Below are 14,534 nucleotides of genomic sequence, written 5' to 3' on the forward strand. Positions count from 1 at the left end.
TAAACCCCAAACCAGGTGCCAAAAAGAGGGTGTCGGGCGCCTAGAGATGCTGCGAGCCTCCGCCTGCCCCCTGCGGGTCGGGTTCTGCAGAGAGGGAGGGGCGCGCGGTACTGGGGGGCGGGGGAGCTGTGCCCGCGGTGCAGTCGGGCTGACGGGGTGCGCAGAGGAGCTACCCCGGGGCGAGCAGGTGAGGGCGGTCCGGGCAGGAGGCGGCGCCCCGGGATCCACCGCGGGCGGTGGCGGCCACACCACGTGTCCGGCCGGGGCGGGGCGGCCAGTTGCGCCCTCCGAGCCGAGCGCTCGGGCCCCGCAGCAGCAGCAGCCCGCGCCTCAGCGCAGTCTCCTCGCCCTGGTGCGCGCAGGTGCCTCCTCCTGGACGGCGACAGCGGTGGAGCGAGGAGCCGGCTGGCAGCTACGCGATGGGGCCCCTCCGTGAAACCAAGGTAAGAAGGGAGGTCACGTCCTGGGGGCGCCGAAGGGAGCGGGAAGGGGCGCACTGCGGGGCGAGAGGTGGGAGCTGGGAGCTGGAGGGGGGCGTCTGGAGTCGGGGTGAAAAGGGGACCCGAGGCGGTGGAGAGGGTGGGAGGCAGAAGGGCATTGCTCAGGTGATGCGAGTCAGGAGAAGGGGAGGTGGTGCAGGAGGAAGAGACTTCGGGGTTTGACAGCAGGATTTACAAAAATTGACTTGGAGGGTTAATCCGATCTCCCGAAATTGGTTTGGGATCTAGCTCCCAATGGATGCCCTGTGTGTGTGACGCGAATAAAAGGGACTTGGTGTAATGGTGATTGAAATAAGCTTATCGGTGACCCAGCCTCGGTTCAGGGGCTGCAGTGTGCCCAGGGGGTTGCTGACGTTTGATACCTGCCGGTGTCTGATGTGCAGCGCAAATCCAGAGATTGGGTGTGGCTTTCACCCCAGGAATGGGGTGGATGCCTCTGGAGCCTCAGGGGTTCCCTGTGGCTGGGGCTTTCCCCTCAATTCCTGCACTTGCTGGCCTCCCAGAGGTGTTTACTTTGGCAGCAGCCCTTCCTGGTAAGCCCTGTGGAAATGAGCAGGAGGTCATGTTTCAAAATAGTGTTTGTTACTTAATCCAAAGCCGTTTTTTCAGTCGCAGAGGTTGGAGGGACTAGCAGGCTTCTCTGCAGAGCTCCTCCTAGGAATCCATTTTAATAAGGCGGGGTGGTGGTGACCCCAAAAAGCACTGGACTCCAGGCCTGTTCTTCTAGGTGATATGATGTGGTGACTAAGATCACTTTTAGCCTCAGTTTCCTCATCTGTAAATAGGGACTCCAATTAGTGTCCTCTCTGTGGCCTTGACTCTAAGGATCAGATGAGATAATAATTTGGAAAGCACTTTAAATTTGAAAAGCAGTGCCCAAATGTTACTTTTTAATGCATTTTTATCAAAGCATGACCCTCTGTATCTAATGTGCTTTTTAAAAAAGAGAAAAAATATCTCTTCTCATGGGTGTCCTGTCAGGGAAACAAAAGCTTAACATGATGTAAACGGTGGAGCTATCTCACCCAGTATTGGATTTTTGTTTGCCTTTCTGTTGGCAACAAGCCTTGTATACCAGGATATGAATGAATAATTAAGATCCTGGAGGGAAGAGGAGGGATTTGAAAGATAAGGCCGCATGATGTAGCAGGAAAGAATTGTTCCAGGTATAGGGATCTACTTTGTAAGGAGAGAGGACAGCAGAAGTCAAACATTCATAGCTAATTTAGGGAAAGCAAAATGGAAGTCTAGAAAAAATCAAGTAATAAGCCAGTGTGCTGTGAGTTAATGAAGAGTGCTGAGTCAAACACTTGGATGTGACAGAAAAAGCCACAGTGTGAAGGTGAGTTAGGAATGGCACAGGAGTGAGGAATGACCTTCCAACTAGGGGTGGGTGGGTGGGGTGTGTGTATGTGTGTGTGTGTGTGCACCCTCATGCATGTTTTTAGTTAATTAGGTTTAACTCGTTGAAAGAGTTTTGGAGCTCATTTCAACAACTGAGATAGGCCTAGGGTGAAGATTCAATATTCAGAAATGTGATTTCTTAGAAACTGAGCCTAGAAGGAACAGGTAGGAATTAAGAGGGGGAAACAAATTTCCTTTTGTTTTCTTTTTGATATCCAATTTTGAGAAGGAGCAGAGAGTGCTGCATCATGAGAAGGAGATTTCCCGAAGCCGAATTCCCCGTTTGATTCTTCGACCCCATCTGCCCCAACAGCAGCACAAAGTGTCCCCAGCCTCTGAGTCTCCCTTCTCTGAGGAAGAGAGCAAAGAGTTCAACCCCAGCAGCTCTGGGCGCTCGGCGAGGACCATTAGCAGCAACAGCTTCTGCTCAGGTACAATACCCTTGGGAGGCAACACGCAGGCGTGTGTGGGCCAAGGTGCATTGTGAGTGGACCTGGACTGGACCCCTCAGAGGCTAGACCTGGTCTTCTGTTATTAGGATGCATTGTGTCAGGGCGAATCTTTTTGGCTGCTTTGGGCTACAAATACATCCATTCATTGGTTCAGCTGAATAGAATTTCATACCTTTTATGTTATTCTAGTTTATAATTTACCTGGTACATCTAACTTCTTTTTTGTGACTATTTTAAAAATATATATATTCCTTTGTTAAATCTGGAAAATGTGTTAGCTTGCATTTTACACCAGCAACCTGTATAAAGTTTGGATTCCATAAAGATCAAGCAGTTCCTAATGAATGAGGTCAAGATCAAGGTTTATATCTTAGGGTTGAGCTGACCTTGTAGTTTAGAGGAGAAGAGCATGGCCTTTGTCATCTGCCAGACCTCACCTGGAGTCCCTGTCCCTTTCACTGTTTACAAGCCGTGTGACCCTGGGCAAGTTGCTTAACCTCAAGCCTCAGTTGTTACATCTATAAAATGGGATGATAATACCTACCTATGGAGTTACTGTGAGGTCAAAGGGATACCTGTGTTTAAATGTACCCCTAGCACAGTGCCTGGCTTATAGAGGTGCTTAATAAATGGTGTTTTGAAGAACTGTGAATGTCAGTTTTGGCACAGGATTATGGACGTTTCCTTAGGGTTGTGAGCATATTTGGTAAAGACATGAATCTCTGTGGTTCGTGAAGATGCCACCATTGTCACTTGACTGAACCTTTTATACCCATAAGAAGCTCATGACTTGAAGAACTTGCATTCTTTGAGGAGTACTGGGAATTTGGGTAAAATTTAAAGAGGTGACTTTCCTGTGATGAAAGAAGGTTTCATAGTGGATAATTTTTAGATTTTACTTCGTGAGAACATAATTTGAAGATTAATACCTGTATGAGAAGGGATATGTGAATCAAGATGCTATGGTTAATGTCCTAACCTAATTGGATATAGTACTGGAATACTGTATATAGTGGAATATATAGAGTGTGTATATATATATATATTATACATATGGGATACTGGATACAGTATCCCATTATATTTTTCAGATTTTTTAAAAATACAGCTTTGGATTTATTGCATACTTTCATAAAATAATTCTATCCTCTGCATAAATTCTATATTAAAATATTTTTGTTGCCTATTTTTATTTTTTTTCTGTGAAGTAGATTCTTGGCCTGGTTCTGAAAAAAAATTATATCAAAATACTGTACTTTAAAACTTATTTTTTGCATTTGAATGATAATAATCTAGTTTAAAAGGGAATGCCACTGATGGTTCACTTGATATTCTCCCAGGAAGTAAACAAGAATAACACATTGGAGCAATTAAGTGTCCTAGAACCTAGAGACATGTTTGCAGAATGTAAGACTGTCTATCTTAACTCTGGTTTGGAGTTCAGTAATCACCCTGGTTGAGCGTGGATAAGCCCAGTGAATATCATTTCAAACTGACCCTCCTCTCTTTGTATAACTCAAGCCCACATTTATTCCTTCAATCTCTGCACATAATCATTTTCTCTCTCACTGACTTCAGGCTGAGTGGTCTTGTCACAAAAAAGACAAAGTTGGTGAAACAAAACAAAAGAAGAGCCTCAAGTATAATTAGGAAAATAATTTGGTAAACTGATATAATTATTAATTTTGGCCATGAATCACTGTCTCCAAGACCCATTTCCTGTCTCATATCTCCTTCCCAGGAGACCTGTCTCCCACTAAGGCCATAATGCTGTACATGAAAATCAAAAGTAGGTATTGATCTTTCTGCCATTAACTAGCTGAGAATTGAGTGGCAGAAGCCCTTAATTATGGGTGTCTATAAACCTACCTTTCAAGCTGTAGCCTTGGCTGGCATCCTGTTTCCAGATAGGATTCCCTTCCTTCCTGGGCTGCGTCTGCCTGTGTTGGCGATTCCCTAAGGTTTGAGTTGGCGCCTTTCCTTCTTTACTGTACTTTGCTGTGGAGCCCTAACAAACCCCAAGATGGTTCTGAGTGCTGTGCTGACTAAAATTGACAGACGCAAGGCCTTAGGGGGTGGGTGGGGGGAGGTGTGCTAATGATGCTTTAGGAGGTCAGTCAGTAGATGGGAAATAAATGGTCTTGGTACTATGGGGAGCATTAAAGCTGCAGGCTGGGATGTAGACTTTTTTTTTTTAATTTTAAAACAAGTTATTTTAATGAGTTATAATGTAAGAGGAACATTGTGGAGTAACCTCCAAGCCAGTGGGTCGCATTCATAGCCAACTTGGTGGTGGAAGGTGAAACTTTCCAAATTCCACCCTCTGCCATCATCTCAAAGGTAGAAGGTACTTTCCAGACCACCCCCTGAGCTGGGGCTGAGGAAAAATAAGGGCAGACTTGGAATTTTTTGTAGTTAAGCTGAGCAGGGCAGCCTAGGGTCCTGCAATAAGCAACTTACTACATTTTTTTAATTTAAATTTTATTTTTATATTCCCCATACAATTATAACCCCCTTATTTTGACTCCAATCCCTCCTTTCCCGCCCCCTACCCCCCATAGAGTGTCTCTGGTTCATAGTTGTTTGTTGATTTTGATTCTTTCTTTCTTATAGTTATTCTTTTTCCTGGTCCCTTATTTAAGTTTTCTAGATTCCTGCTATGAGTGACACCATCCAGTACTTTTCTTTTTTCTTTCTGGCTTATTTCGCTGAGCATGATCCCTTTCAGCTCCATCCATGAGCAACTTACTACATTTCTTGGACTGTAACTCACATCATATCTGACCTTGAACAGTTATAATGCTAACCCACCCAGCGCAAGCTAAAATGTATCTAAGCCTATAACCTCCTTGAAGGGGTGCTCAGCCTTTGGATGTAGATCCACTGAGCCAAGCACCAGTATAATAAACCTGCTTCTTCTTAGCTGCAGTGTCCTGGTTTCCTCTACACCACAAAACAAAACCACTGGTGTGGAAAGGTATTGATGCAAAAGCCTCCAGTTTGCTACACACAGCTTCGGCTTGGACCTTGGTCTCTGCTCAGCAGACACTATCTGGACTAGAGCACTGCCAGCCTGTAGATATAAATTTTCTCCCTCAATCTCTCACTCTTTTCTCCCCCTTTTCTCACTGGGAGGGGGAGAATGTAAAACACATCCAGCCAGCAGGGGGACATAGCTGGTTTTAATACAGCCACTTTTAAACACTGAGGCCAGAATATATATTGCTTCTTAATCATGACAGTTAAGTCAGAGACCAAGACACATACAAATAGTAAACATGTGATCCTCTGTTAGGATGAAGCTAAAATAATTAAAGAAGTATCTGTGGCTCCTGTAGCTTCATAACCTTACAGAGATTGTCCTGCATTAACTTGTCTTCTTTATAAATCATCACCTTCATGGAGATGAGAGGGGACGGGTAGAGTTAGGGGGATTCTTACAGTCTGCCAGTGAAATTATAGAGGAAGAGGTTACTCTAATGCAATGCAATTTAATTTGAAAATTATATTTTTTAGAACTGCAAAATGAAGACTTTTTTCCTAAATATCTATCAAAGGTATTAATGGTGAAGAGTATTATATGTTCTAAGATACTCGATTTTTGAAAGAAGGTACTTAAGTGTATTCTTACAAAGTAAAATTTACTTAATAGAAATGATCAGCCTTTATTTTGAGAGTCTAGCTTCCCTATCATTGGTAAAAAAAAAAATTATGATAGTGAATGGTAGAGATATTGCAGCAAAATAAATGACAACTCAATTTTGATGTGTTCTCCACCCCCACCCTTAAGTTTGTCTTTTATTTTTGCTGTTCTGTGAAATTAAAAGACCAAGAACTTTTCAGAGTGACCTGTCCATTCTTCTCTACTTTCACAATCCCTTCCTGCATCCTCTGCTTCCTCCTTTTCATCCCCTGGGAGCCTTGACAAGGAACATTTAATGACTTGATATTCTATATGCTAATTTGTATGTTGTATCTATCTCACTTCAGAGGGAGGGAGTTGTGTGTGACCTTTTGCAATTCACTTGGGGTGTGTCCCCAAAGAGCTCTTCTTTTAATAGCTTCTTATTAGCAGAATTTCTTTGAAGATAGGCATGTGTTTGTGCATTTCATCAGCACGTGTGATTTTGCACTTGGACTTCATTCTCCTCTGAAAACAGTCTATTCTTTACAGTTTATATTCCATCTTAGTCACTGTAACCTTATTTGAACTCAGTTAAGTGTATATTGGAGGCCAGACCCTATTTTGTGTGCATGACAAGTAAAACATCGCACATTCATATTAAATGTTAACACTTTCTTTAAAAAAAAGTCATTAAAAACTACAGTCAATAGTAAGTTCCTAGAAACAAAACACCTGCTTTTGTATCTCCTCTATTTTTTTTTTGTGGGACCCTCGCTGGTGGCCAGGGAATGAGCCGGGGCTGCAGAGGCTGCGGGGAGCCTCACAGCCCAGCGCTCAACTGCTGCGCCACCAGGGGAGGCCCACTCTTCTATTTTTAATCCAATTTTACCAGTGTTTTGGCATAAAGATACCTTATCTTCTCCTCCCACCACCATTCTTCACTGTGTTTCTTACAAGATACATGCCCATGAGAAGTGAAAAAAGTTGCATATGTGATCTGTGCTCTGAGTGTAGCCTGTAGAATGTGGCCTTTGTCCATTTTTCTCCCCCTTTTATGTTGACAGTCAGTGGGATCTGACATTGGATCCCAACCTCCGCCACTATTAGAAAAGCTGATGACCTGGGTGAGTAAGTCAGTCCCATCCATCAGTCACCTGACATGGTCAGCAGCATGCTGTGCATTCCTTTTTGCTTAGTTGAGGCAATAATTACCCCTTCGAACAGGGAGGCAGATGGATTGCTGAGTTTTAAGCTAGTGCTCCTTGGGGTGCCTTGTAAACATGGCAGGTGGAACAAATTATGCATACAGAACATTGGTTGTTTTATGGGAGTCCAGTGATTTCTCTGAGTTATTTCCATATTTCTAATGTGCACACACAGAGACAGAGGAAAATTTGTGACCTAACTCATTAAAAAACATGTACCAGGTCAATAAGCTAAATGGTCAGAATCTGAGATTCTTTGTGGTCTAATCCCTAGTAAAGTGTTTGCAAAAAAAATTTGGCTTCTACCATGGCTCAGAAGATACCTTCCTTGGAGTGCCAGTGACCTAGAGGTAATCACTGCTGCTATTTGTGGGAAGAACAATTAGGGCAAATTACAGCCTGACTATGCTCCACCGGTATGACATGCCTGCAGAAATGTGCTAGACCTCGCCAAACAGAAATATTCTTGCTATGCTTTGTCCAGTTGAGGAGACTTGGCGTCTGGATAGAGTAAGCCTTTGAACATAATGATCAAAATTGAGATGAACTGCTTAAAGTGAAGTAAGCAGCAAGACCAAATTACAGGATAATTGAATGACTGCCAACCTGCTGTGAACAAAAAACAAGGACCCTAAGACTTCAGTATCATTTCAATGAAGATGAGACCTTGGTACAGTTGATAATATCTATTTCAAGTGCTTTGCTGTCTCAGCTGCAAAAGATAAGTACCTAATGAAATAGGTTACATATGAAGGGTATGGAGGCCATACTTCTTCGAGGATGTGGTAACTGCAGTTAGAAAGACAGAGCAGAATTTTTTTACCATTTAATTAAAAAAAAATAAACCAATAAGCAGTGGAAACAGTGAAGGGTAATCATGATGGAAGTGGACCCAGCCTGGAAGCAAAGTACGGTCCTTCACACGAAAGTCTTTTATGTTTGAAAACACTCATCTTTATGATCATGCTTTTAAATTTCTGATATGATGTTTGCCATTCCTCAGGAAAGCTTGTTTAAAATGTTAATTTAAAAAAAGGTTAGTAACTTGGCACTAACCTAACCTCCCATTCTCAGAGCAGGAGAGCCCAGGATCTGTATTTCATGGCCTTTCTGGATGACTGATGCTGACCCCACTGCTTTGGGGTCTCTGTGTGGGGATTGTATGAAGGATGTGAAGTGTATGCCCTAAGTGGCATCACAGGATGAACTAGAATCAAAGAAGGTGGAAGTGGTGGCCAGCCTGCTGCTCTACTCCATGGCAGGGGGCAGGAAAATGCCTTCACATTCCCTGGAAATTATAGCTTCTCCCTCAGTATTTACAGTTCCCATGTCATTAGTCTTAGCAATCATTTTATTTATATCTACATCATGGGTTTGAATTATGTTCAAGTGTTAGAAAAGTAGAGGGGAAGAGAAAGTATTTCCTTCCTTTATTTTCCTATATAATTGTGTCTCTGAATTTACTATTGTTAACCATGCTTTTTATTCTTAAGCATTTTCCCTCTTTGATGTTAGGATGAATTGGGGTAACTGAAACCAGGTGTGCTGAATACACCTCATGTGCACCCTGCACACCTAGTGAGTACACTGAAGAAGATACCAAAAGAGAAACTGGCCTGGGAGTACCAGGACATTAAGCATTTCGCAAGCTTCTGCAAAACTATGTTATCCGGTAAACAATTAATAAATGCCTGCTAAAGATCAGGAATTATGCTGAGGCTATAAAGATGAATACACAGAGGTTGGAAAAATCAGTTATTTTACTGTGTCAACTCTGGCATCAGAATAAGTAGGATGGCGATTTTTTGGATGTGATTCCCACACAGCCACCTTTCCTCACTTATCTAGCATCCCTGTCTGTCTTGCCCACACCCCTTCCACACATAGTCCTTCCTTGTAAGATGAGTCTGTTGCTCCATTTATTATCAACATAGACCTCTCACATTTCTAAAGCCCAGGGATTCAAAGTACATTAATTAGTGTGGTGTAGTGGCTAAACATGAGCCTTGGCATCAGCAGACCAGAGTTAAAAGCAGAAATGATTAGAAAGGGTTGCTGGGCCAGCTCAGGAAAGACTTTGTATGCCCTGCTGAGAACTTGAGCCATGAGCTCAAGGAGCCAGGCAGGAACTAGACCGGTAATGCAAAGAGTGAGGCCTCCTGGACACTGGACAGACGAGGGGGTTCTAGAAATGGACAGTGTGTGCCTTTACAGAATGCTAAAAATTCAGCTTTTAAACTAACTCCATGGGCCAGATAGCATGCAGAAATAGCTGGATGGGACTGGTGGGCTGCCATCATACAATTCCTAAGGATCTTGCCAAGCCCATGAAGGATTTTCAGCCAGAAGAATTATAACCAGATTTGTAATTTAGAAAAGTCTTTCTGACATCTGCTGGATGGCAGATGGGAAGGGTCAAAAAATGATGGTGAGGAGCCTGCTGGGTTTGAAGGCCATTGCTACTGTCTAGATGATAGGAGGATTGGGGGGTAAGACAAAAGGGTCTTCATCACCAAATAGAAAGGGCAGGGAAGGATCATTTCCAAATTTCCACTGGATGAACGCACACAAATGAGTAGCAGGATTGGGGTGGAGATCGTGCCATGTTAAAAAAGAGTTCAGATTCAGTTTTGTTGCATTTAAGGTAATAGTAAAGGTCTTAGAGATAATGGTGAGCATCTGGAGTGCTGAAGAGAAATCAGAGATGGTAAAGGAAGTCAAGAGTAGTGATGGTTAGAACCCCAGGGGAGTGCGTGGAGGAAGATGAAAGGACCAAAGCTTAAACTCTGCGATAAGAGTAGACAGAAAAGGGAAGCCAAACCACCTGAGAACAGCATTCACAGCGGAGGAAGGAGAGCCAAGAGTGACAGTGTCTCTGATCCAAAGGAGAAGGGGGTTTCAAGAAAAAGTAGCAGAGCGGTTTAGTTATCACAGCAGGATAAAGTAAACAGTACACTAAAAATTGCTTAGGGATAAGAACCCCCAGGTTATCAGAGGTCTTAGACAGAAACAGTCCCAGAAAATGGTGGGGATGGAATTCCAATTACATGAGGTAGTTGACAGAGTGTAAAGAGCTTAACTGAGACAGGAAGGGAAAAATAAAAACAAGTGCTGTGTTTATAGTCAAGATGGGGGCTTATCAAATGACAGGGGTTTGATAAGGTTTTCAAACTGAGGGGAAATAGAAAAGAAAGCCAGGAGGGAGGTAGAGAGCTGGGGGTCGGGGAGTTTGAATTTGAAAATAGTAGAGAAGTAATAACTCTGTATCTAGACAAGGGGTAGACCCCAAAAGACACATATGGGAGGAAAGGTGGGCTGTGAGTATATATAGGCAAATATGTTTATACGTCAGGGTAGGTACCTGAAAGATATATTTCAAAGTCCAGATTAGCTGCTCCTCCTTTCAGTATCCGTAACATAGTACATGACCTGGCACTAAAATTTCTTGTCTAGTTTCCTGACTCCTCAGTTGACTGTAGGTTCCAGGAGGGCAGGAATACTGTTTCCCCACACTCTACCTGACACATAGCAGTTGCTTACTAAGTACTTGCCAGAATTTGTTAGACGTACAATTATGAGAACAGGACAAGTGTTTTCTCTCATTTAATAGAATATGTTGAGAGAGCGGGTGTTATCTTAGTATTTGGGGAAATAAAGCAGTTAGAGCAGTCCCCAGTATGCAGTTGACTGGGTTGATGAAATGAAAGACACATTATGTTCCAGGGAGTCTCACATCTCTGAAAGTCAGAATCTTAGTGGAGTAGCCCAGGTTCTTGGTTCTGCCTGTCACTACCAAAAAACCAATAAGCAGAGACAGGAATTGAATCCAAAAGCACTTTCATTTTCGGATCACTGGTCACTGATCTGAGAGAATGGTGGGCACAACCCCCTGAAGAAATAGCTCTGCCATTGCACCTCATGCTGGCCTTTTTATATTGGGTTAAATACAAACAATTAGCCATAAGCAACCAGCCCGTCAGAACAGCCCATTACAGTTGATGTGTCTGGTATTTGTCATGATCAGCCCCTCCTGGTGATCTTGACCCTAGAACATAGCAGTCTGCTGATCCCGGTCAATTTCTGATGGGATCAATGTCCACACTCATTTGAGCAGCATCGGGATAGAAACCTCAGTTCAGAGCAAGAATTTTAGTTTAAAGAAAACAGATCATACAATGAGTTCATGCAGCTTTTGCTATGTGTGTAGGTACAGATTCCTGTATGCTGTCCTTCAGTTCCTGCCTATCCACCTGTCAAGAGTGGGTCCCTGACCCTAGTGCTGTGGATAGCCAGCAAATCTTGCTAAGACAATCAGAATATGCTCCCCTCAAGAGCTGGTGCTTGAGCAAGACTTTGAAGACTGAGTAGGGGTTTGAGAAGCAGAGCATGGCATAGCAGATCGAGATCAGTGTGAGTGAAAGCACAGTCCTGAAAATGCAGGGCAGAGTAACCTTTATTTCCCAACCATGCCAGGTTGGAAGAAAAAGGCATTGCAGGCAAGAAAGTATTCAGCTCAGAGTTACACAGTCAGTGCTCTAGGACTGCAGCTGGACACTAGTCATCATCCTGCCCCAACCCAGGTGGTTTGTATGCAGAGAAAGTCCTCATCTCTTCCCACTGACCTGGGGAGACTCAGTGCATTTCAGGTAGACAAGACTGCTGAGTGTACTGGTGGTGTGATGTGGTTTTTTTTTTGCTGGCTCTGAGGTTCAGTAAATAATTTCCCAAACCCCCACTGCTGCTTCACTTAGCTGTCTCACTTTTGGAGGCACAAATCAGCTCCTCTTCTATCAGATCAGATGCAGCTGCTCCTTTGAATGAAGGATAAATGGCATCTCCCAGAGCACCAACCTTGGGTTCCACTCGTCTGGCTGTGGAAGGATACCAGTCCTGTCAGGCTGACTCCCCTCTTCTTAGGGAACCCCCACCAAGCTTCCCAATGGACTCCTTCAAGCACTCACCCCATAGACACATATCCTTCAACTTGACTGGGCTCCGTGTGGATATTCCTGGGTCTCCCCATCTCCCGGCTGGCCCAGTCTTTATTCTCTCTCCTTTATGTGGGTGCCCTTGCAGATAGGATTCCTCTTAGACCCTGATCTGACTCAGAGTTCTTGAGACGCTATGAAGCCTAATCTACCCTTCAGTATAATCTGAGGTGTTGGTGAGGATTTTGTTTCCTCTAATATTAATGATTATATTTTTCTCATGTACAAGTAATAAAAATAACTAAAAAAAATTCTGAACAGGAAAAACCCCAATGGAGCAATTGCATACACTGTAGAATAACATGATTTTTTTTTAATTTAACATAATCAAAATGAATGTAATCACATTTATAGGATTTATTTTGTTTTGATTTTTGCCTAAGCGAGATCCTCTCCATAGATCTGGGGTCCTTCCTGTTCACCATAGAGGTAAATGTTTCTGGAACACCTGTTGTGGGCCAGGTACTGTCCTAGGAGCTGAACTAGAGCAAGGACCTGTGCTGACAGGTCTCCTGCCCTCAAGGGATGTGTAGTCCAGGCAGTGCCTGTGCCTGTCATGACTTGTCAGCCTATAGACATCCCCCCTCACACCTCCCCTAATCTTTATTTCCCAATCATGCAAGTCATGAGAAAAACCAGCAGCCCAGCTACAGTCACAAAGCTGCCTACACACTTTTCACTCCCTGGAGAGCCATCGTGTTGAGCCATTCTTTGGTGGATGGACATTTTGTCTCTAAGGCTAAAGTTCAGTACTGAGGATTTTATTTTTTGGACATCATTGGAATTAGACTATTTATGAGCTCATTTCTTCTTTTCCTCTCCTGTCTCTGTTCCTTTGTAAAATGAAGCACCAGAATACATCTCTATCATTTAAAACAATTTTTTTTTCCCAAATAAGAAAAACCCCAATGGAACATTATTTTTAAATTTAACTTCCATTTTTATCCATTACTCCATTTCCACCATCACTATAATGATTCTCTACATGAGAAAAAAGTAGAAGGGAGAAGGGAGAGAGAAATATTTACATCACTAGCAGACAGCTGACCATATATAATTCACATGTCCTTAGGGCAGTTTTGATTTTTCTGGTTACAAGATTTTCCAGAGTCGACGAGATAATTTTTTGCTCTCTGTCTCTCTCCCTTCAGATCCTTCCAGTTCCCCTCCCTCCCTCTCTTTCCCATCCTTTCCCACCAAGGAATCTTAAAAAACAAATAAGCAAACTGAATCTTTAAAAAGACATTGCTTAGAAACTAGATAAAAATTCCTGTCAGGGCCTCCCTGGTGGTGCAAGGGGTTGAGACGCAGCACTGTGAAGCTATCGGTAGCCACTGCAGTGCTAGTTTGATCCCCAGCCAGGGAGCTACCCACATGGCACAGCTACTCTCCTGGCTTGCCTGCCGCTCCCCTCAGCAGAGTATTTCAGTCAATCTGCCTGTTCTGCTCCCCACTCTCTCTAGTGAATCCTCAACCCCCACATCTCTGGCCTACACCCCAGCTCTTGCATGCATAAATTTAAAAAATCCCTATTGCTAAGAAGAGAGAAGTTCATAAGTATTAGTAAGAGGCCTGCCTGGGAAAGACTATCCCTATGAAAGAAAGGGCAAAAGAAATCAAAGAAACTACAGAACTACAGAAGAACCCACACCCTGCCCCCTTGCCGGGGCTCACCTCTCTTCTGGCAGTGATAGAAGCTCCTGGTTTCCAACTTCAGCATCAGCTCCTCCCTCACCAGGATGCCTGGATAGACATGTTACTCATACTACAATACGAATATGGACCATGATATCTCCCCCTCCAAATTCTTCTCTTTAATTTGCATTTTCAGATTAAACAACTTGCTGCTTGGTAGGAAATCAAGTGGAGGGCCGTGTTTCAGAGACAGCAGGCCTCCCTGCAGAGATATGGACAAGTGCTCCACTCCCCCTCACCTTCTCCTCTACTGCCAAGGCTACAAACACTAGGATGACTTTTATGGGAGCACTCAAGGTTCCAAAATAGCTCAGAAGTCCTGGGAACGTTTATTTTGTCTCCAAGAAACCAGAGAGATGTTCATTAAATAACTCCTCTGTTTTGGTTGATGTAGGTTACATGTCTTATTGTGCTTAGGAAAGTATGTTTCCATTGGTATATACATCTTTAAAGAAAATAAGCTCCTGTGATCCCTGCATTTCCTTGCAGTTGCTATTTATTTCTCTGCTCCTCCTCAAAGTAAAACTTCTCCAAAATCTTATCTCCAGAATTTGTCCTTGTCAAGCAGGTGAGTGACCATAATAGCAAATCTGAAGTTCTTGTCTGCCCTCATTTTCCTTGACTTCTTTTTTGTATGTTTTTTACTTGTTTATCAAATTTCTCTA

At 43.3% G+C, this 14,534-nt stretch overlaps 1 protein-coding gene across 2 annotated transcripts in view; it reads left to right on the forward strand.

The window, feature by feature from the left end:
• The first annotated feature begins 257 nt into the window (after positions 1-257).
• The window catches only part of SYBU (syntabulin), a 69,156-nt gene continuing 54,879 nt past the window's right edge, over positions 258-14,534 (forward strand). The window contains exons 1-2 of one of the 2 annotated variants that reach the window (XM_037502622.2): positions 258-443; positions 2,131-2,335. In XM_037502622.2, coding sequence (XP_037358519.1) covers positions 420-443; positions 2,131-2,335 — 229 coding nt within the window. In that variant the 5' untranslated portion in view covers positions 258-419. The remainder of the gene's footprint in view (positions 444-2,130; positions 2,336-14,534) is intronic. The other variant, XM_037502633.2, reaches the window with a different exon arrangement.

The sequence above is a fragment of the Talpa occidentalis genome, unplaced genomic scaffold, assembly GCF_014898055.3.
Source record: "Talpa occidentalis isolate TD23 unplaced genomic scaffold, MPIMG_talOcc4v2.1, whole genome shotgun sequence".
Lineage (NCBI taxonomy): Eukaryota > Metazoa > Chordata > Mammalia > Eulipotyphla > Talpidae > Talpa > Talpa occidentalis.